The 23,925-nt window shown below is 44.7% G+C and overlaps 1 protein-coding gene across 2 annotated transcripts in view; it reads right to left on the bottom strand.

The window, feature by feature from the left end:
• SVOP (SV2 related protein) overlaps positions 1–21,755 on the bottom strand; it is a 74,085-nt gene extending 52,330 nt beyond the window's left edge. The window contains exon 1 of one of the 2 annotated variants that reach the window (XM_086348448.1): positions 21,472–21,755. In XM_086348448.1, coding sequence (XP_086204574.1) covers positions 21,472–21,506 — 35 coding nt within the window. In that variant the 5' untranslated portion in view covers positions 21,507–21,755. The remainder of the gene's footprint in view (positions 1–21,471) is intronic. The other variant, XM_086348447.1, reaches the window with a different exon arrangement.
• Positions 21,756–23,925: the final 2,170 nt, after the last annotated feature.

The raw sequence follows: 23,925 nt of genomic DNA, 5'->3' as shown, positions 1-23,925 counted from the left end.
GTGGTCCAGAGAGTTCTCTCATGGTCCATGAATGGGTGAAAGAGATAGAGGCTGGCATTTCTGTTGAGTTGGGCTGTGGGGAGAGTGACAACTTTAACAGTTATGTATCAGGGCTGTCTAGTACAGTTGGACAGGTTGGGCACTGCACAACTCCAGGGGGAGCCCTATTCACATAGTAAGCCATGTGAATGAGGATATCTTTGTTCTACACCTAAATACCGTTTGGAAACATATGTGTTTCAGAATTTATACTCATTGTCTATATCTAATGTAAATAACCGTTCAACTTCAGCTTCTTCAGCGTTACTAGTTGGGGCATAGGTTTGGATTACTGTGATACTGAATGGTTTGCCTAGGGAACATTTCATGCAAAGATGGGCTCGATAAAGGTCAGAAATGGTATGGACCTAACAGAAGCAGAAGATATTAAGAAGAGGTGGCAAGAATACACAGAAGAACTGTACAAAAAAGAGCTTCACGACCCAGATAATCACGATGGTGTGATCACTCACCTAGAGCCAGACATCCTGGAATGTGAAGTCAAGTGGGCCTTAGAAAGCATCACTATGAACAAAGCTAGTGGAGGTGATGGAATTCCAGTTGAGCTGTTTCAAATCCTAAAAGACGATGCTGTGAAAGTGCTGCACTCAATATGCCAGCAAATTTGGAAAACTCAGCAGTGGCCACAGGACTGGAAAAGGTCAGTTTTCATTCCAATCCCAAAGAAAGGCAATGCCAAAGAACGCTCAAACTACCACACAATTGCACTCATCTCACACACTAGTAAAGTAATGCTCAAAATTCTCCAAGCCAGGCTTCAGCAATACATGAACCGTGAACTTCCTGATGTTCAAGCTGGTTTTAGAAAAGGCAGAGGAACCAGAGATCAAATTGCCAACATCCGCTGGATCATGGAAAAAGCAAGAGAGTTCCAGAAAAACATCTATTTCTGCTTTATTGACTATGCCAAAGCCTTTGACTGTGTGGATCACAACAAACTGTGGAAAATTTTGAAAGAGATGGGAATACCAGACCATCTGACCTGCCTCTTGAGAAACCTATATGCAGGTCAGGAAGCAACAGTTAGAACTGGACATGGAACAACAGACTGGTTCCAAATAGGAAAAGGGGTATGTCAAGGCTATATATTGTCACCCTGCTTATTTAACTTTTATGCAGAGTACATCATGAGAAACGCTGGGCTGGAAGAAGCACAAGCTGGAATCAAGATTGCCGGGAGAAAGATCAATAACCTCAGATATGCAGATGACACCACCCTTATGGCAGAAAGTGAAGAGGATCTAAAAAGCCTCTTGATGAAAGTGAAAGTGGAGAGTGAAAAAGTTGGCTTAAAGCTCAACATTCAGAAAACGAAGATCATGGCATCTGGTCCCATCACTTCATGGGAAATAGATGGGGAAACAGTGGAAACAGTGGCAGACTTTATTTTTGGGGGCTCCAAAATCACTGCAGATGGTGACTGCAGCCATGAAATTAAAAGACGCTTACTCCTCGGAAGGAAAGTTATGACCAACCTAGATAGCATATTGAAAAGCAGAGACATTACTTTGCCAACAAAGGTCCGTCTGGTCAAGGCTATGGTTTTTCCAGGGGTCATGTATGGATGTGAGAGTTGGACTGTGAAGAAAGCTGAGCACCGAAGAATTGATGCTTTTGAACTATGGTGTTGGAGAAGACTCTTGAGAGTCCTTTGGACTGCAAAGAGATCCAACCAGTCCATCCTAAAGGAGATCAGCCCTGGGCGTTCTTTGGAAGGACTGATGCTAAAACTGAAACTCCAATACTTTGGCCACCTCATGCGAAGAGTTGACTCATTGGAAAAGACTCTGATGCTGGGAGGGATTGGGGGCAGGAGGAGAAGGGGACGACAGAGGATGAGATGGCTGGATGGCATCACCAACTCAATGGACATGAGTTTGAGTAAACTCCGGGAGTTGGTGATGGACAGGGAGGCCTGGCATGCTGCGATTCATGGGGTTGCAAGGAGTCGGACACAACTGAGCGACTGAAGTGAACTGAATGTTAAGTAACAATTTGGCCACATAAGGACTGCTTTATGCTTACAAAAAGCTGCCCACACAGTATTTTTTTTTTATTTAAAGTGAATATCAAAATTTTAAAATTAGAAGAATTCACAAAGAAATCCAGATTCCTGATGTCTCTTTAAATAGAGTATCTGGCCATCTGGGACCCACATTCTAATAAGGGAGCAACGTGGCTAGAGCAGAGCAGTGTGTCCCTTGTGTATGGGCCACTCGACCCGCAGATGACCGACAGTCTCATCCTCTCCAAATGACTTCCAGCCCTTACGGTCTCTTGCCATTTTTCTTTACACTTAACTCTGTGTTCCTCTCACTTGGCACTTTGTTCCCTTGCCCCCATAGGCATTTGAGTTTGAGACCCCATGGACTTCACTCTCAATACAATACATTCCTTCACACTGTGCTGTTTCTTGTGACTCGGGGAAATGCCTTGATTTCTTTGAGCAGCAACTTATTTATTTGAGACCCAGGCAAAAACATAACAACCTGTCTCCTTCTAGCTTCCTTATTCCAAAACAAAACTCCTGCTTTCTGCCAGCCCTGTGATGGGTTGCAAGGTCACGGCAGTAACAGAAGAGATGAGTCCCTACCTTCCCAGGAGACAGCCATATGGAATGAGTGATGCCCATTCCTCCCTGGGCTTTGAAAAAAGAAGTCTGGGATGCCAAGGGCATGAAGGGCAGAGAGCTGATGAGGGCGTGCATGAGTGCTCAGTCACTCCATTGTCTCTGACTCTTTGCCACCCTATGGACACCCACCAGGCTCCCCTGTCCATAGGATTTCCCAGGCAAGAATACTGGAGTGGGTTGCCATTTCTTCTTCCAGGGGATTTTCCCAACCCAGGGATTGAACCTGCATCTCCTGCAACTCCTGCATAGGCTGGCGGATTCTTTACCACAGGAAGCCCGATGATGAGGGACTGGAGGGCAAATTTGGGCAACATTTTTAAAAGGTAAAAACGGATAAATTTCTACGTTAAAAAAATTGCTATCATCATTATCAATTAACTATTGCCTTATTCCTCACATTTCACCAAGAATAATTCTATGCTCTGGCATAGAAAGCGTAAGTCTCCAGATTCCAGAAGCCTGGGGGAACATTTCTTGCTTGTGAATTGGGAGAAAAGGCAGATGATACCACAGCATTTTGTAAATACCGGAAACACCATTCGATGGCGAGGTTGAACTGGGAAAGCTCCAGCTGTCAAGCTCGTCTTGGGCTGGAAATACGGGGCAGAGTACAGCGCGCACAGGGTCTGCAGGCAGAGTGGCTGGGACTGAACTTTGGAGCAATCATTCCACCACCAGCCGCCAGCTCCACCACGCTCCCCTCTCCACCAGGCCCCCCTCTCCGCCACGCCCCCTCTCCGCCACGCCCCCCTCTCCGCCACGCCCCCCACCACGCCCCCCTCTCCGCCACGCCCCCCCAACCGCCCAGCAACTTCCGTGCCGCGTTCTAGATGTTGTTCTCCATGCACTCGCTCTGCACAGCAGCCCTGTTGTTCGTCTTTTAGTCGCTCAGTCATGTCTGCCTCTTTGCAACCCTACGGACTGTCGCCCACCAGGCTCCTCTGTCCTTGGGATTCTCCAGGCAAGAATACTGGAGTGGGTAGCCATTTCCTTCTCCAGGGGATCTTCCCGACCCAGGGATCACACCCATGTCTCCTGCTTGGCAGGTGGATCCTTTACCACTTAGCCACCAGGGAAGCACAACAGCTCTATGAGGTTGGTATTTTTATAACCATTGTACAGACAAGAAAACGGAGGCCCCAGCAGTCATGGGATTTATCCATGGGCACAGAGCTAAAAAGGCATGGAGCCAGGGATCATCCTTAGGTCTGTCTGGTCAAAACCTTGTGTTTCTGGCCAAAGACAGGATACCAGTCAAACCCTTCCACTCCTCCCCATCTACTCCATTCCTCCCCCACAAAATCTTTTATTTTGAAATATTTAAAGCAGATAAAAATAGATAACAATGAGAGAACTATCTTTGCTTCTTCTCCAGCTTAAGGACTAGACCCTACTAGAAGGTTGAACTGTATGAAATTGCCAACATTTGATTATAATTCATTTGAAGCCACCAGGTCTCTTTTCCAATCTCCATCTCTCAATACAGCTTGAAAGAACCGAGGCTTTAGCCTGGATGTCAGTGGTAAAGAATCTGCCTACCAATGCAGGAGACACGGGTTTGAGTCCTTGGTTGGGAAGATCCCCTGGAGAAGGAGAGGGCAACTCACTCCAGTATTCTTGCCTGGGCAATCCCATGGCAGGGGAGCCTGGCAGGCCGCAGTCTAGTGGGTCACAAAGAGTCGGATACAACTTAGCAACTAAACAACAGCAGCTGTGCAGGGGGTGGTGCTGATGGAGACTATGGGGAAGCTCTGAAGCCAGTGCCTACAAACTGAGTCTCAAACAAGCCCCCAAGACCATCCTGATGTGTAGCATTTGCCAATATCTGTGGGGTAAATAACTCCCACCACGACCCGCGTTAAGCTCTCAACAGTTAAATAAAAGGCTCTGAGATTTCCTGAATATCTAACCATCAGATCTGCTCGCTAGAGCCACTCTGAGCAGTCTCCAGCATAACCACTGTAAGGTCCTCGAGTCACTGTCAGAAGCTACAACATGGATGAACCTTGAAACGTGATGCTGAGTGAAAGCAGCCAGACACAGAGAGTCACATATGCGTGATCCCATTTACGTGAAGCAACTTCAGAGAGACAGAAAGCAGATCAGCGGTTGCCAGGGGCTGGGGAAGGAGGGAGAGGGAGTGACTGTCTCATGGCACAGAATTCCCTTTTGGGGATGATGAAAGTGGTCTGGAATTAGACAGAAGGGAAGGTTGTGCAACATTGTGAACATACGTCCATGATGACAGGAGCACTATTCACGACAGCCCAAAGGTGAAAAGACCCCAGTGTCCGTCAGCAGACAAGTGGGCTAGCAAAATACAGTCTGTACACACAGTGGACTATTATTCAGCTTCAGAAAGGGAGGGAAGGGGGAACTCCCCAGCAGTCCAGTGGTTAGGACTCCTTGCTTCCACTGCAGGGGGCATGGGTTCAATCCCTGGCTGGGGAACTAAAATCTGCCATGCTGTGCAGTGTGACCAAAATAAATAAATAAAAATTATTTATTTATAATTTATAAAAAATAACTAATAAAATTAAAATGGCTTTATAAAAAGAGGTGTATACTAGAGTGAAGATTCAATAAAATTAATCATTTTTTTTTAAAAAGGGAAAAGTGAAAGTATTTATCGCTCAGTTCTGTCCAGCTCTTTTGCAACCCCATGGACTGCAACCCACCAGGCTCCTCTGTCCATGGGATTTCCCAGGCAAGAATACTGGACTGGGTTGCCATTTCCTTCTCCAGGGGATCTTCCTGACTCAGGGATCGAACTCATATCTCCTTCAGGAGATCATGCATTGGCAGGCAGGTTCTTTACCACTGAGCCACTTGGGAAGTCCAAAAAAAAAAAAAAGGGAAGGGAAGGGGAAATTCCCTGGTTGCCTAGCAGTTAGGGCTCTGTGCTTTCATAGCTGAGGGACTTCGATCCCTGGTCAGGGAACTAAGATCCCACAAGCTGTGCACCAAAAAAAAAAAAAAAACAAACCAGGAACTGGAAAGGAAGGAAATTCTACACATTACATAACATGGATGAGACTTGAAGACATTATGCTAAGTGAGATATGCCAGTCACAAAAGACAAACACTGCATGACTCCACTTAGACACTTAGCGCAGTCAGACTCAGAGACGGAAAGCAGAATGGTGGCTCCCAGGGGCTGGAGAGGAAGACACAGGGACTTCGTGTTTAACAGGCACAGAGTTTCAGTTTGGGCACATGAAAACTGTCCTGGAGACGGATGGTATTGATGGTTGCACAATGCAAAGGCACTTAATGCCACAGGCCTGTACTCTTAAAAATGGTTCAGTTCAGTTCAGTTCAGTCGCTCAGTCGTGTCCGACTTTTTGCAACCCCATGAATCGCAGCACGCCAGGCCTCCCTGTCCATCACCAACTCCCAGAGTTCACCCAGAATCACGTCCATTGAGTCAGTGATGCCATCCAGCCATCTCATCCTCTGTCGTCCCCTTCTCCTCCTGCCCCCAATCCCTCCCAGCATCAGAGTCTTTTCCAATGAGTCAACTCTTCGCAGGAGGTGGCCAAAGTACTGGAGTTTCAGCTTTAGCATCATTCCTTCCAAAGAAATCCCAGGGCTGATCTCCTTCAGAATGGACTGGTTGGATCTCCTTGCAGTCCAAGGGACTCTCAACAGTCTTCTCCAACACCACAGTTCAAAAGCATCAATTCTTCGGCGCTCAGCCTTCTTCACAGTCCAACTCTCACATCCGTACATGACCACTGGAAAAACCATAGCCTTGACTAGATGAACCTTTGTTGGCAAAGTAATGTCTCTGCTTTTGAATATGCTATCTAGGTTGGTCATAACTTTCCTTGCAAGGAGTAAGCATCTTTTAATTTCATGGCTGCAGTCACCATCTGCAGTGATTTTGGAGCCCCCCAAAATAAAGTCTGACACTGTTTCCACTGTTTCCCCATCTATTTCCCATGAAGTGATGGGACCGGATGCCATGATCTTTGTTTTCTGAATGTTGAGTTTTAAGCCAACTTTTTCACTCTCCACTTTCACTTTCATCAAGAGGCTTTTTAGTTCCTCTTCACTTTCTGCCATAAGGGTGGTGTCATCTGCATATCTGAGGTTATTACAATGGTGAATTTTACCTTATTTTGCCATGCCCCTCTCCCCCTAAACCCCCAATCCCTCAACCCTTAGCACCTCGGTGGATGTCACCTCTTAGTGAAATTTATCAGAGAAAGACAAACACTGTATATTATCATTTATATGTGGAATCTAAAAATGAAATATACTAGTGAATTTAACAAAAAAGAAACAGGACCTGTGGACATAGAGAACAAACTAGTGGGTACCAGTGGGAAGGGTGAAAGGGTTGGGGGCAAGATAGGGGTAGGGGATTAAGAGATATAAACTACTGTGTATAAAATAGATATATTGTACAGTACAGGGAATACAGCCAATATTTTATAATAACATAGATGGAGCCTAATCTTTAGAAATTGTGAATCACTATGTTTTAAACCTGAAACCAACATAATATTGTAAATCAACTCTTTGTCGATCAGTCATCAAGTCGTGTCAGACTCTCTGCGACCTCATGGACTGCAGCATGCCAGGCCTCCCTGTCCTTCACCATCTCCCAGAATTTGCCCAAGTTCATGTCCATAGAATCAGTGATGCCATCCAACCATCTCATCCTCTGTTGTCCTCTTCTCCTTATATAAGTATTATATATAAATGTATAAGTATGTAATTATTTATATATGTATGTATTTACAAGTATTTACATATATAAATACAAAAATGCATGTGGATATACACATACAACTTTTTATACCTCAATAAAAATTTCATGTATATATCCACACGCAGTTTTGTACTTTAAATGTAAATGATTATAAATACATACATACATAAATATTATAGCTATAAACATATAATTTTATATGTCAGCATATAAATTAATCTTTGTAAATATAAATATGTATTTATATATAATATTATGCATGTGGATGCATATACTGCTACACAGATATTTTGTACATTGCAAGAAAAGCTGTAAATGAAATGAACTGGGTGCAGTGAGAGGCTGGGGGTGTGTGAGGCGGGGAGACATTTCAACTCTGTAACCCACTGAGGGGTGATGCAAAGTGGGTTCCAGGAAGGAAGCAACAAAGAGTAGGACTCTCGTTCCCCTGGAAGCAACCCCCCAACTCAAAACTACAACAGTCCCCCGAGGCATTAATAGAAGACAGAATATAGAGGATTACTAGGTGAAGGAAGGAAATGACCATTTACGTGCATTATCAATTCCTTTTCATGGGTGAAGGGAAGGTCCGTGGCTCGCCCTTGACTCTGAGGGTAACATTACAGAAGAAGATGGCCATGTGGTCTGACACTCTCCCTGTTGTCACACCTTCTCCTCCAGGACCACCCAGGGCTCTGTGCTTCCTTCTTTGAATAGTAGCTTCCACTGCAACCTTCTGGGAAGGTAAGCAGTGATATGGGCTCCACAGGTGGCTCAGTGGGAAAGAATCCGCCTGCCAATGCAGGAGTCGCAGGAGACGCAGGTTCGATCTCTGGGTCAGGAAGATCCCCTGGAGAAGGAAATGGCAATCTGCCCAGTATTCTTGCCTGGAAAATCCCATGGACAGAGGAGCCTGGAGGGCTACAGTCCATGGGGTCGCAAAGAGTCAGACACGACTGAGCACCCATGCAAGCTGCGGTATCTTTCCAATTTTTTTAGTGCTTTGAGCACCAGCTGGCCATGCGTCAGGCCCAGTGTTTGCACTTTGCATCATTAAATTATTTATTCCCACTTTCATTGTCCCCATTTTGCAGAGGAGGACACTCAAGCACAAGGGGCTGGGAGCTTGCCCAAGGTCACCCAGTAAGTGTCTAGGCTTTGGCGAAGCTGTCTGATTTCAGCATCCCCACTTCCAGCCTCTCTGTATTCTCTTCAGGTGCTAGCATCTCTTTGCAGCTTTGCTGCAAATAATACAAAACCAGAAATAATCACCAGGAGAACAGTAATTAAATAGATGATGGAACAGCCACTAAAGAAAATGTTTTTTAAAAAATAAAAAAAACATTTTATTGGGACTTCCCTGTCGGTCCAGACTCTGCACTTCCACTTCAGGGAGTGCGGGTTCCATCCCTAGTCAGGGAACTAAGATCCTGGAGGCTGCATGGTGCAGCCAAAAAAAAAAAAGAGTTTTTTTTTTTTAATTTGTGTTGATCTGTGTCACAATAGGTGAGAGTGGAAACAACTGAAGTGCCTATCAGTGGCTGAATGGATAAACAAACTGTGGTCTATCTATACAACCGAGTATTATTCAGTGTTAAAAAGGATGGAAATTCTGACCCATGTGACAACATGGATGTACTTTGAAGACACTGCACTAAGTGAAATAAAACCAACACCAAAGGGCAATTACTGTACTAGTCCGCCTATCTAAATGGGCTTACAGTAGTCAAAGTCACAGAGAGAGAAAGTAGAACAGTGGTCACCAAGCTCTGGGGTTGGGGGGACAGAGGGGATTGGGGAGTTAGTGTTTAATGGGCAGAGTTTCAGTTGAGGAAGATGAGAAAATTCTGGAGATGAGTGGTAGTGAAGATGACACAACACTGAATGTAGTTCATACCATTAACCGCACAATTGTTGAAATGGCAAATTTTATAGCGACTATTTTCACACAATAAACACACCTAATGAACAGACCCACACACAAGTTGGTTGCAAGAACTCACAGGAAAAGACTGTTGGGGCTCATTTGTTTTTGGCCACACAGCTTGTGGGATCCTAGTTCCCAGACCAGGGATCAAATCCAGGGACGTGGCAGTGAAAGCCACTGGACTTCCAGGGAATTCCTACCGGGGCTCACTATCAAATGTGCTGGACTACAGTCCCATGATCTATGTTCTTGGTACTAAGATTTAAGTATGGTCTCGAACCAGAGACCCAGCCTCCCCAGGGACCTGTTAGAAATGCTGAGTCTCAGGTCCTGACCAAGATCTACTAAATCAACATCTGCACTGTAACCAGGTCCCCAGGGAATTTATGTACATGAATTCATGTGCATGTTCAAGTGTGCTCAAGAATCTTTTTGCTTCTGCCATCGAACATTCTGGAAGGATACTTAAGAAGCCTGAGACTGGCTGGTTTTTGGGAAGGAGGACGGATGGGGATGGGGAGTTTTGAGGGAAAGAAATTTTACTTTTCATTTTGGATCCCTCTGTAATATGTAAATTTTTAAACCTGCACATCTATTAACTTAAATAATCAACATAAATCACAATAGCGACTATTCACAGAACGCTTGTCAATCTGTAACATTAGCTAAGCATGTTACAGACACGTTCATCTGTGAAGCGGGATGAAGACAGGCTTGCAGGAACGTCGTGAAGATAAACTGAGCTCGATGAACAGAAAACTGTGGAGGCTTTGTGTCAATATTGGCTTCCCTCCAACCCAGCTGCGTTCAGGTCACCTTTGTACCTTGAGCATGGAGGACACTGACCTTTGTGAAATTTGACTTTGAGAAATGGCTTAGCTCCCTGGCGCTTTAAGCCAGGATCTGTTCACATTCCTTCTCTGGCAATCCACTAGAAGCCAGGGCCCTTTATTTATTAAAACTTAAGACGGATGTAAAGAGAGACCTCTGACATTAAATTACACTCAGAAAGCCAGATGACATTTTGAATCAGATGGGTTCCTAAAAGCAGTTATCAGCGACATGAGCCAAGATTTTCCAAGGGAAAAAAAGTGTAATGTGAAAGAAAAAGAAAATAGCAGTGGCATATGTTAACTATACGAGGGCTTTGAAACAAGCTGGCTCACAACTTCCTGGCATTTGTTGTGTATATATAGCATATAATTTACCAAAATAGCAGGGAACATTTGTTTTACATAATTTTTCTATTGAAAGAAGAGAAGAGCTTGAGGAAATAACTGTCAACCCAAAGATTTTGCTCGAACCATCATGTAATTCACCTCAGTACCTTAAATTAGGGTCTGAGACGCGATTAGGATAAGGAAGTTTTTTTTTCTATTTTCATCTGAGCTTCTGGGTATTTATCCCCTGAGTTCACAAATCTATCAGACTGAAAAAGGAAGCTTGTGCCTAATTGTGATTATGACAGGGTAGCATTTCAAGTTGTGCCTAAAGATGGGGGCGGGGGGAGGTGCGGTGTTATAGAAAGGAGTGCCCAACTCTGCAAACAGACTGATTTGGGTTTGAATTTCCTGCCCCCACTACTCAGCAGCTCTGAGGTTAGGTTACTTGACTTCTCTGGGTCTCAGTTTCCTGCTGGTAGAATGGAGATGGTGATTCCCATCTCACAGGGTTGCCATGGAGATTAAAGGAGTCAACAGAGAGCATCTCAAAAGAGTCTGGCAACCTTCCTCAGTATTTTATTTACTTGGTCATGCCACGCAGCGTGCGGCATCTTAGTTCCCTGACCAGGGATCGAACCTGTGCCCCCAACACTGGAAGAGCACAGTGTTAACCACTGGACCACCAAGGAAGTCCCTATTCTTCAGTATTTTAATAAGTGTTTATTGAGTGCTGACTGTGTGCTGAAGGGGGATGAAATAAACCTGCCCTCCTGAAATGGATTCCCTGTTGAGAAGATGGTTAATATACAAGTAAACAAGAAATCATTATACGTTTGCAAATGAATGAATCTTGAGAGGGAAACAAATAGGGTGCCAAGATAAAGAACAATTGGAGGGAAGCGTAGTCAGGATAGACTTGCCTGAGGTCTGGGGACCAGGAGAGTCCCACAGAGATGGGGGAGGACAAAGACCCAGGGAGTAGGACCAAGGAGTAGAGGTTGGAGAGACAGGCTGAATTATACAGAGACCACAGGGTTTTCCATGTTTTCCTGAGATCAACGGGATGCCCCTGAAAGGTTTACATGTAGGGTGAGATGGGGGAAGGTGATCAGAGTTGATTTTGAGATCATTCAGGCATATTTTGCTATAAGAGGATAAACAGATTATGGGCAGTGTTTTAAAATACTGGAGAAGGAAATGGCAACCCACTCCAGTATTCTTGCCTGGAAAATCCCATTGAGTCAAACTTACATTTATTTATTTTTTGACCGTGCGGCACGTGGGCTCTTAGCTCCCCAACCAGGGAATGAACCCGAGACCCTGCATTGGATGGGCACAGTCTTAACCACTGGACTGCCAGGGAAGTTCCTAAAATATTGGTTTTATTATCATTTAGGTGTGGCAAACAGATCAGGAGATGACTGCCAACTGAAGACTTTAGACTCTGTTATACTCACAGATTCCAAGAAGAGGGGGCATGCCACATTTGGAGGGGGCAGGTAGCCAAATGGGGAAACACTGGGATCAGTAAGGAGGAAAGTGAAAGTGAAAGCCGCTCGGTCGTTTCCAACTCTTTGTGACCCCATGGACTATACAGTCCATGGAATTCTCCAGGCCAGAATACTAAAGTGGGTAGCCATTCCCTCCTCCAGTCAATCTTCCCAATCCAGTGATTAAACCAAGGTCTCCCACAATACAGGTGGATTCTTTACCAGCTGAGACACTAGGGAAGCCCAAGAATACTGGAGCAGGTAGCCTATCCCTTCTCCAGCAGATCTTCCCAACCCAGGAGTCAAACTGGGGAGGCAAGGGTGAGGATCAAATCTGGGGCAGAGTCTTTACTGTGGTTTCCACAGGAAGGAACAGGTGAGGCAGGGCAAGCAGGTTGAGAATCAGCTAGTTTGAGTCATTTCTCCAGGCTCTGAGCATAGGGACTGTCTCCAGTTGTCTGGTATTTGGCCCTGGTGCGATTAGTGCAGGTGGATAGTGGCTTTGGATTGGTTGGTTTGCACACGAAAGGTCCACTGGCAGGCGACTTATTTACTACTTAACCCTGGGAGGGGAGAGACCTCCAGAATCTGCAAGGCCCCAAAAGGTCAAAACATCAGAAAACAGAAAATAAAAAGTATGATTAATGCACAAAGATTAACACATGACAAGCATGCAGTGAGGACATTCTATGGGTCAGGCCACATTCTTGTCCCCATGGAGTTTACAGTCTTTTACCAAAAGTATCCTGAAGCTGCAGGAAGGGGCACAAGCCACAGTCCCTACATGACTAATGTGAGAAAAGTGAGGTGTAAAGAGAGGTCTGAAGATGCTCTGGAAATGGAGAGACTGAAAAATGTATTGTCTAAACTAAAGCGCTGGAGATGGCAATGGCACCCCACTCCAGTACTCTTGCCTGGAAAATCCTATGGACAGAGGAGCCTGGTAGGCTGCAGTCCATGGGGTTGCTAAGAGTCAGACACGACTGAGCGACTTCCCTTTCACTTTTCACTTTCATGCATTGGAGAAGGAAATGGCAACCCACTCCAGTGTTCTTGCCTGGAGAATCCCAGGGACGGGGGAGCCTGGCGGGCTGCCGTCTATGGGGTCGCACAGAGTTGAACACGACTGAAGTGACTTAGCAGCAGCAGCAGCAGCAAACTAAAGTGCTTTAGAGAAGCGGTTCTCAATGGGGTGACACTGGCAATGTCTGGAGATAGTTTTGATTGTCACAACTTGGAGGGGGGAGCGAATATGATGAAACAAGGCTATGTCTGATCTTTCCATGGGGACTCAGTGCTTTAGCTGCTAAAGCTTAATAATGGTGGCCCCTGCAGTCAAGGAGAACGATTAAGCTGATGAACAGGTTTTTCTGATTTTTTTTAATGCATACAGTTTTTACTTAATCTTGTGGCCTGATCTCCCCTAAAATCCAGTATCGGATGGAATCTAGGCAATGTCCCGTGAACTTGGGATCCATCAGACCCCTGGTGTGTGAAGCTCTCATACAACTAAGTGAAGACAGACACTAAGCAATAAACAAGCAAATTTTATGGTATGTTGGAAGGTAATGAGTGATTTAAAAACAGGAAAAGCAGGGATTTCCCTGACAGTCCAGTGGTTAGGACTACGTCTTCCAATGCAGGGGGTGCAAGTTTGACCCGTGGTCAGGGAGCAAAGATCCCATATTGCCTCACGGTCAAAAAAACAAAACCTAAAACAGACCCAATACTGTTAACAAATTCAGTAAAGACTTCAAAAATGGTCCACATTAAAAAAAAAAATCTTAAAGAGGAAAAGCTGAAGATGGTATTGGAGGATGGGGGAAGAGGGCTATGATTTTTTTCAACTACAGTAAAATACACATAAGATAACATTTGTCATTTTAAGCATTTTTAAAGGGTACAGTTCAGTGGGCATTAAGTATATTCACAATATTGCACAATCATTATCACTGTTCATCCACAGAACTCTTTTCATCTTGTAAAAACGGACAGTGTACACAGATCCCCCTTCTCCCCTTCCCCAGCCTCTGGCAACTACCATTCTACTTTATGTCTCTATGAATTTGATTGCTTTAGAAACCTCACAGACTGGAATCATACAGTAGCTGTCCTTTGGCAACTGGCTTATTTCACATAGCGTAATGTCTTCAAGGTTTATCTGTGTTGTAGCATGTTTCAGGAGTCCCTTCCTTTTTGAAGGCTACATAATATTCCATCATATGGATAGACCACATTTGTTTATCTACTCATCATGAAGGGGACTTAGATGGCTTTCATCTTTTGGATATTGCGAGTAATGCTGCTATGAACATGGCTTTACAAATATCTCTTCAGTATTCTGCTTTCAACTCTTTTGTGGGTATATACCCAGAAGTGAAATTGCTGGGTCCTATGGTAATTCTTCATTTTTTGAGGAGCCTCCATACTGTGTTCTGTGGAGGCTGCCCCATTTTTCATTCTCTCCAATAGTCAGTGTATAAGAATTCCATTTTCTCCATATCCTCAGCAAGACTTGTTGTTTTTATTTATTTTTGATAGTAGCCATCCAAGAAGCCGGTGTGCTGCAGTTTGTGGGGTTGCAAAGAGTCGGACACAACTGAGCAACTGAACACCAACAAAAATCCTAATGGCAGGAAGAGAGGGCTACAGATTTTAAGGAGGTGATGAGGGTAGGCTTGGGTGAGATGGTGGCATTTGAGATCTGAGTAAAGCAGATACCTAGGAGAAGAGCTTTCTGGGTAGACAGAACAGTGGGTGCTGGAGCAGGAACCCACCTGGTGTGTTTAAGGAGCAACAAGGGGACCATGGGCTTCCCTGGTAGCTCAGATAGTAAAGAATCTGTCTGCAATTTAGGAGACCAGGGTTCCACCCCCGGGTCGAGAAGATTCCCTGGAAAAGAGAATGGCAACCCATCCCAGTATTCTTGCCTGGATAATTCCATGGACAGAGGAGCCTGGCAGGCTACATTCTATGGGGTTGCAAAGAATCAGACACAACTGAGCAACTAACACACACACACACACGCACACACACCCAGGAACCAGAATGGCTGCATGAGGGGGTGAAAGAGTAGAGAAGACAAGGTGAAACGGGAGCCCTAGGGGGGTTTTGGAACAGAAGAGGCTGTGAGTTGACTTCTAAAGAATCCCTCTGGGTACTTTCCCTGGTGGTCCAGTGGCTAAGACTTCACGCTCCCAAGGCAGAGGGGCCCCTGAGTTCAATCCCTGGTCAGGGAACTAGATCCCATATGCTGCAATTAAAGATCCTGCATGCCGCAACTAAGACACAGCACAGCCAAATAAATAAATAATATTTTTTAAAAAGAATACATTTGGTTGCTGTGTTGAGAATGTGCTGCAGGGAGACAAGGGCAGGACCGGGAAGACCAGCAAGATAACCCCTGGAATCCACCCAGGGTCAGAAATGACGGGAACTTGAACCAAGGGGTAGCAGTGGAGCTAGAGAGAAGTGGTAGGAGTTTCAGTTCAGTTCAGTTCAGTCGCTCAGTCGTGTCCGACTCTTCTCGACCCCATGAATTGCAGCACGCCAGGCCTCCCTGTCCATCACCAACTTCCGGAGTTCACCCAGACTCACGTCCATCGAGTCAGTGATGCCATCCAGCCATCTCATCCTCTGTCATCCCCTTCTCCTGCCCCCAATCCCTCCCAGCATCAGAGTCGTTTCCAATGAGTCAACTCTTCTCATGAGGTGGCCAAAGTACTGGAGTTTCAGCTTTAGCATCATTCCTTCCAAAGAAATCCCAGGGCTGATCTCCTTCAGAATGGACTGGTTGGATCTCCTTGCAGTCCAAGGGACTCTCAACAGTCTTCTCCAACACCACAGTTCAAAAGCATCAATTCTTCGGCGCTCAGCCTTCTTCACAGTCCAACTCTCACATCCATACATGACCACTGGAAAAACCATAGCCTTGACTAGACGGACCTTTGTTGACAAAGTAATGTCTCTGCTTTTGAATATGCTATCTAGGTTGGTCATAACTTTCCTTCCAAGAAGTAAGCGTCTTTTAATTTCATAGCTGCAGTCACCATCTGCAGTGATTTTGGAGCCCCCCAAAAAATCTGACACTGTTTTCACTGTTTCCCCATCTATTTCCCATGAAGTGATGGGACCAGATGCCATGATCTTCATTTTCTGAATGTTGAGCTTTAAGCCAACGTTTTCACTCTTCTCTTTCACTTTCATCAAGAGGCTTTTTAGTTCCTCTTCACTTTCTGCCATAAGGGTGGTGTCATCTGCATATCTGAGGTTATTGATCTTTCTCCTGGCAATCTTGATTCCAGCTTGTGCTTCTTCCAGCCCAGTGTTTCTCATGATGTACTCTGCATATAAGTTAAATAAGCAGGGTGACAATATACAGCCTTGACGTACTCCTTTTCCTATTTGGAACCAGTCTGTTGTTCCATGTCCAGTTCTAACTGTTGCTTCCTGACCTGCATACAGGTTTCTCAAGAGGCAAGTCAGGTGGTCTGGTATTCCCGTCTCTTTCAGAATTTTCCACAGTTTATTGTGATCAACACAGTCAAAGGCTTTGGCATAGTCAATAAAGCAGAAATAGATGTTTAGATGGAGCTTAAAGGCAGGACCAAGAGAATTTCCTGACGGATTTCCTCAGTGAAATCTGAGGGAAGGAGGAGTCAAAATGGACTCCAAATGGGGTGGATGGAGTCACCATCAACTGGGAGAGGCTGAAAGAGGAGCGGAGTGCAGGAGGGATCAGACTTCAAGTTTGGACATGTGCTTCCTTTAGCTTTCATCAGGACATCTCAGGATTCTGAAAAGGAGACCGTGGCTTCCAGGTGCTTTGCTACTTGAACAAGCTGGAGGATGAGGGGGGAAAATCCAGAGTGAAAGAAGACAAATAACGCTGATACCAACCGGTGGAGCCCTTACGTGGAGCCGGGCACTGTGCTCGGGCTTCCCAGTGGTGACCTGCCTGATCCTCCCCGCCCCGCCATGCAGATATTGCTATTACCCCAGCGTTATAGATGAGCGCCCAACCGTGGGGAGATGAAGTCACTAGGCCAGGGTCACCCAGATGGGAAGTGGCAGAGCCAGAGTTTGAACCCAGATCTGCCTGACTCAGAGCCCGCACTTTTACCCCAGAAGCCCCAGAGGAGTCAGAAGATTCATTGAGCTGATGGACTTAAGCTCAATCTTTATTTTTTTAATATTTATTTTTATGTTATTTATTGAGCTGTTCCAGGTCTTAGTTGCAGCATGCGGCATCTTGACTTGCAGCATGCAAACTCCTAGTTGCGGCATGTGGGATCTAGTTCCCTGACCAGGGATCAAACCTAGGCCCCCTAGGTTTGGGAGCTTGGAGTCTTATCCACTGGACCACGAGGGAAGTCCCTAAGCTCGATCTTAAAAGACAGGGTTAGTAAGAAAGGAGAGAGTGGATCGAGCAAACACAAGATAAATGTCCGATTTCTTGTCCTTACTACAGGGTCCGGTGTGGCCTGGTCCCTGCCATCCTCTGCAGCCTTCCCTCTACTCACTTGCTCGGCTCCACTGGCCTGATTTTGAGCTCTTCCCCTCACGCAGTTCTCACTATTGGAAATCTCCCTCCTATCTCTTCTCCTGGCTGACTTCTACACGTCTGGGGGTTCAACTCCAATGTCACTTCCTCCAAGAAGCCTTCTCTGATCTGTCTCTCTGCCGTCTAGAACTAGACTTGTCGCATCTTCTACATTTGTGGAGAAAAGGGAACCCTCCTGTGCTGCTGGCAGGAATACAAACTGGTGCAGCCACTATGGAGAACAGTATGGAGTTTCCTTAGAAAACTAAAAATAGAGTTACCATATGATCTAGCAATCCCACTCTTGGGCATATATTCAGAGAAAACCATAATTCAAAAAGATAGATGCACCCCAGTGTTCATAGCAGCACTATTTATAACAGCCAAGAAGACATGGAAACAATTTAAGTGTCTGTCCATCGACAGATGAATGGATAAAGGAGATGTGGGGTATACACACAAAACAGAATACTACTCAGGCATTAAAAAAGAAGGAAATAATGCTAATTGCATTTGCAGCAAGGTGGATTATCATACTAGAGATGATCATACTAACTGAAGTAAGTAGCCCTTAGACAATTCTCATAATTATCGTGAAACTGTGTGTTCAATATTTGCTTCTCCCATCAGACCAGTGCTGTCCAATAGAACCTTCTGCAGTTCCAAAAGTGCTCTGGGCCCAGGCTGTCACAATGGGGCTAAAGCAGCCGTGAACCACATGCAGCTACTGGGCACTTGAAATGCAACCAATGCAATGAAGGAACTGATTTTTCAAACATGACCTATTTTACCTACAAATCATATTTTATAATGTGTGTGCACGTGTCACTTCAGTCGTGTCCGACTCTTCGCGCCTCTATGGCCTGTAGCCCTCCAGGCTCCTCTGTCCATGGGATTCTCTAGGCAAGAATACTGGAGTGGGCTGCCATGCCCTTCTCCAGGGGATCTTTCTGACGCAGGGGTTGAACCCTTGTCTCTTGTGTCTCCTGCACTGGTAGGTGGGTTCTTTACCATTAGCCTGGGAAGCCCACTGTGTATTATACATGGACATTATTTCATATACCAACTACATAATTTAAGTTTAAATAGCCACATGTGGCTAGTGGCTACTGTATTGGACACTGAAGCTCTAGCTGCGAGCTCCTTGAGGGCAAAGACCATATATCTTATTTGGTTATAGAATTCCCCGATCTAGGATGATGCTCAGGAAAACTGTTAATGAATGAATGAATCAATGAATGGATGAACCAATCAATCAATGTAGTCTGCATAATTTGTTTTCATGAAAATCATCCTAGAAAGGGGAGATGCAGGAAAATCTGACTTGCACAAGACCTCACAATAAGGCCAAACTAGATACAAAATCCAGCCTTCTGAATCTCCTGTACGTAGTGCTGTGCCTGAGTGGACAGCAGCTGACAGGTGGAGGTTGTCTATGGTCTCACATGAGCCATCGCGGAGCTGTTCACGAAGGTACCTCCAAGTCCTGGGAAGGACTGTTTCTTAGACATCCTCACCCCCTTCCCCCTCCCCTGACCCTGTAAACAACTTAGTGGCTTGTAATCTATTAACACTTGGCTTCCCGCGAGACTGAGCCTGTTCCAAGGTCCACTCTTGCCAATCCTCTACAAGGCACTCTGATTTTTAAAAACCCCATATTTCTCTCAGGCAGTCTGTTGCCGGCAGTCTGTGAATAATATACACAGGGTGTGGTTTAAAAAACACCTATGTCGTGATGTGAAATCCACTCAGATTTACACAGCCGTTCCTTTTAATTTTTTTTTTTTAATAAACGAATGTTAACATGTTTCAGGGATAATTTTGACCTCATTCAAATGTAATTTGGGGGTTGTGGATTACATTCTGGGGGAATCCAGCAGAAAGAGTTATACGGATTTTGTTTTTACAAACTTTTTTTTAGACATCCTCATAATCATAATTTTATAAATTATTTTTCAGGTGTTCATATGTATTGATGTCTCTATCTGTCAGGCATTTGGCACACATGACCTCACATGATCTTCCCAATAAGCCTTTGAATCAAGTACTATTATGATTCCCATTTTATGGCTAAGGAAATTGAGTTTCAGAAAGGTTAAGCCACTTGTGCAAAGTCACACAGCCAGGAAGTGGCACAGTAGGGATTTGAAGCCTAGTCTGTCTTATTCAAGAGCCAGTGCTCTTAGCTAGCACTCAATGGGGCCTCTCTAATAGATATTACATGTATTTATGTGTGTAAAAATCAGGAAAATAATCAAGAAACTTAACACTGGGGCTTGGGAAGAGAGAGACTTATTCTTGTGCTTCTTTTTGGACTTTATTCTATGTATATACTATTATTAGTATAAAAACTAAATTAATTTAAGCTTAAGTAAAATCCTCTTACTAGGTTTTACTTTTTTCTAATGAAGGAAGGACTTGTCACTCCAGTGTATGTCTATCTATTAGTAGATTAAATATACATGAATCTTTGAGTAATTTGCAAAGTTCACATGCCCTGACAGCATTTGAAAATTTAGTAAAACTGCAGTTCCAACATGTATCCTTATCCTGAATTCCAAATTTCATATTTTAGTTTCTGGATTATTTTTTTATTTTGGGGTAATAGGTTGGTTTTTAAACATATTTATTTTCAATGAAAATAAATGTTTTCCTTGAGAGATCTACACTCAGGTACATACATTTTTATGGATTCATAGATCGACTTTGGATATTATAACTGGGCATCTTTCAGCATTTGTGAAATAATGCCGTGTTACATAAGACAGGCCATTTGCAGATCAATTAATAAAAGCGTAAAAGTAAACATTTCATTAATTAAAATTTTTAATGCAAATTAATTTTACACTGAATGAGAAGTAGACATCTCAATACCCTTCAGTACTCAGAGCCTCAGAGAGCTGTAGCAGTCACACTAAAAGTCACTTGGGAGAATTCCTCAGTGGTTTAGAGAGAGAGAGAGAGAAAAAAAAAAAAATTTTAAGTCAAGAAAATATACATACTAACAATAATGTATCCTTTCCAACAATTCCAAAGGAGTGTCTGCTTTTACCATCCAAGTGACCAATGCTTCTAAAAATTAAAACAAAAACCCCATTAATGTTCTTTTTGTTGCTCCATCTCCTACTCTTGGAATTTGCTTAACAAATCGCCATCAGCTTGAGGTTGGAGAATTTTGAATGCCCCTTTACGAGCCCTTTCCATTGCTTAACCGTATTTCCCCAAGATTTTCAGGGCCAATTTGATATCGTTAAAAAATTCCAGTCCTCTAAGCAGTGTATTCCTGAGTTCCCAAGGATAGCCGCTGACAGTGAGCCTCACTTAGTTAGCTGTTATAAAAACCTTTCATTCAGAAGAAGGCAAGAGGTTTCAGCAAAGATACACAGCCCTCTCATTCACACACTTCATAAACATCGGGGACTTCGCTGAAGCCTCCTCTCTAGGAAGGAATCCCAGCTTTTCAGAAACCGGTTTGCAACATCAGTTATCATTCCCTTCTAAAAGACCTTGCAGGAAAATTCGGAATTTCACAGCATAGGAGAAGGGCTGGAAAGGACCCATGTCATTGCACGGACTCATAAATTCACTCCACATTTCCAAACAGCAGCTAACGCTTTCTTAAAACACAGACCCTCCCAATCCCTTTAGGAGGAAGAGCAATTCCAGGGGAAAATATTACACGCTTAGGTCCCCGTTAAGATTCTGACGGATCTGAAAAAAAAAAAAAAACCGGACTGAATCAGAGATAACAGAGGTGAGCCGGTGGGGTTGGGAAAATGGCTTGTCTCCTCCAGGCCTGAGTCTCTCCCCCTGAAACCGTTCCCTTTAAATTCAGGAAGGCATGCCGAGATGCTCCCCTGCAGGTTTTCTCTCTCTCTCTTTTTTTTTTTTTTAAAGAAAAGCCTGTCTGCCTCTGACTCGCCCCCAAGATACTCACGGCAGCTGCCTGAGCTGGAATAAGTCCTCCTCCATGTCCGCGCTGCGCCAGGACGAGCCCTGTTCATGGCCCTTACATGGTGGTGGTGGATGACGAGCGCGCGCTCGGGGGCTTCAGCGTTAGGATGCCGGACCCGCGCGGCTGCCTCCCTCGGTGGCAGCTGTTCAGGGGAGGGAGCCGCCAGGGACCAGCCCACGAGACAAAGCCGCCGCCGCCAGGAGACCGCGGCGAGAGTGGGCGGAGAGGAGGCGGCGGAGGGCAGAGCGAGATGCGCGGGGAGAGGGGGCGGGGAGAGCCCTTCTGGTTAGCGAAATTTACAGGCTCTCTGGGGCTGGTGGTGATGCTCTGGGGTGCCGACAGGGCGCCCGCCAGCCTGTGAAATGGCCGTCTGGGTACCAATGAGGGCTCTTAGGTTGACGATGCCTCTCTGAAGGTTTGTTGTGTATAGGGATTCATTTAAGGTTGCCTTCGATATTCTTGAAAACCAGGCGGCTGTCACAAATGCAGAGAATGAAAAACAGAATTTCCATGCGTTGAAGCATTGTTTATTGAGCACCTGCTGTCCGCCAGGGCGTTCCTGGTGGCTCAGGGGTAAAGCATCCGCCCGCCAAAGCTGGGTTTGATCACTGGGTGGGGAAGATCCCCTGGAGTAAGGAAATGGCAGCCCACTCCAGCGTTCTTGCCTGGGAAATCCCATGGACACAGGAGCCTGGCCGGCTGCAGTCCTTGAGGTCTCAAAGAGTCAGACGCGACTTAACCACTAAACAGCCAAGGTGATAGTCACTGGGTAAATGGTAAGAGATTAAGTTAGACATGACATTGTCATCACGGAGATGAGATCTTGTGAAATGAATCAAGAAAAAAAAATTGGGTAAGTTGAGTAGGAGAAAAGTCAAAGATCACCTGTTTATTTAAGGAGCATTTGTGAGTGATCTGTGCAGTTCTGGGGAATCAAAGATGAATAAAACCCAATTCCTGCCTTCAAATTCCTCTTTATCTTGTTCAGTGAGACCCCTCCCTCTTCCACTAGAATGTCTGCCCCCGCTCTGCCTCTGTAAGCTCCGTAAAGGTTTCTGATGTACCCCCAAGGGCCTGGAATAATAAAACTTTATTTATGGACACTGAAATTGAAATTTAATATTCCTCACTACACTCAACCCCAGGGCTTTGCTGTTGTGAGCACTCAATAAATGCTTGTTAAACTGAAAACAGACATCTTTCAAGTGAGGAGATTCAGTATCTTTTTTAAGCCATGAAGAGTTGGGATAATAATTTATATCAGAGCTGGCAAGTTGGAGGGTTATTGGTAAAGGCGTTAACTCACCCTGGTTTGCTCAGGACTTGAGTTATAGCACTGAAAGCTCTGTGTCCTGGAAAGTGCTGGGTCAGAAGCAAACCTTGACAATTGGTTGCTCTACAACTGTAAGCCAGAGAAGGGTTTTCATGCCTAAAGGGTTTTGAGTACCCTTAGGTGCAAGATTTCAAACTATAAGACTCTTTACATAAAACTATAAGACTCACAGGAGTAAGTCTTCATGACCTTCAATTAGGCAATGGTTTCATAGACACGACCTCAAAAAGCACAAGAGACAAAAGAAAAAAAAAACAGATATGCTGGGCTATATCAAAGTTAAAATCTCTTATGCTGCAAATAATACTATCAAGAAAGTGAAAAGACAACCCATAGAATAAGAGAAAATATTTGAAAATCGTATAACTAACAAGAGACTAACTCAAAATATGTAAAGAACTCTTGGAACTTAGTTCAGTTCAGTCGCTCAGTTGTGTCCGACTTTGTGACCCCATGAATCACAGCACACCAGGCCTCCCTGTCCATCACCAACTCCCGGAGTTCACTCAGACTCACGTCCATCGAGTCAGTGATGCCATCCAGCCATCTCATCCTCTGTCATCCCCTTCTCCTCCTGCCCCCAATCCCTCCCAGCATCAGAGTCTTTTCCAATGAGTCAACCCTTCGCAGGAGGTGGCCAAAGTACTGGAGTTTCAGCCTTAGAATCATTCCTTCCAAAGAAATCCCAGGGCTGATCTCCTTCAGAATGGACTGGTTGGATCTCCTTGCAGTCCAAGGGACTCTCAACAGTCTTCTCCAACACCACAGTTCAAAAGCATCAATTCTTCGGCGCTCAGCTTTCTTCACAGTCCAACTCTCACATCCATACATGACCACTGGAAAAACCATAGCCTTGACTAGACGGACCTTTGTTGGCAAAGTAATGTGTTTGCTTTTGAATATGCTATCTAGGTTGGTCATAACTTTCCTTCCAAGGAGTAAGTGTTTTTTAATTTCATGGCTGCAGTCACCATCTGCAGTGATTTTGGAGCCCCCAAAAATAAAGTCTGCCACTGTTTCCCCTGTTTCCCCGTCTATTTCCCATGAAGTGATGGGACTGGATGCCATGATCTTCGTTTTCTGAATGTTGAGCTTTAAGCCAA

The sequence above is a fragment of the Bos grunniens genome, chromosome 17 (assembly GCF_055505025.1).
Source record: "Bos grunniens cultivar Pamir isolate PY7600 chromosome 17, Bosgru_T2T1.0, whole genome shotgun sequence".
Classification (NCBI taxonomy): domain Eukaryota; kingdom Metazoa; phylum Chordata; class Mammalia; order Artiodactyla; family Bovidae; genus Bos; species Bos grunniens.
The sequence above is the reverse complement of the archived record's forward strand: the minus strand, read 5'-3'. Positions and strand labels throughout refer to the sequence as shown.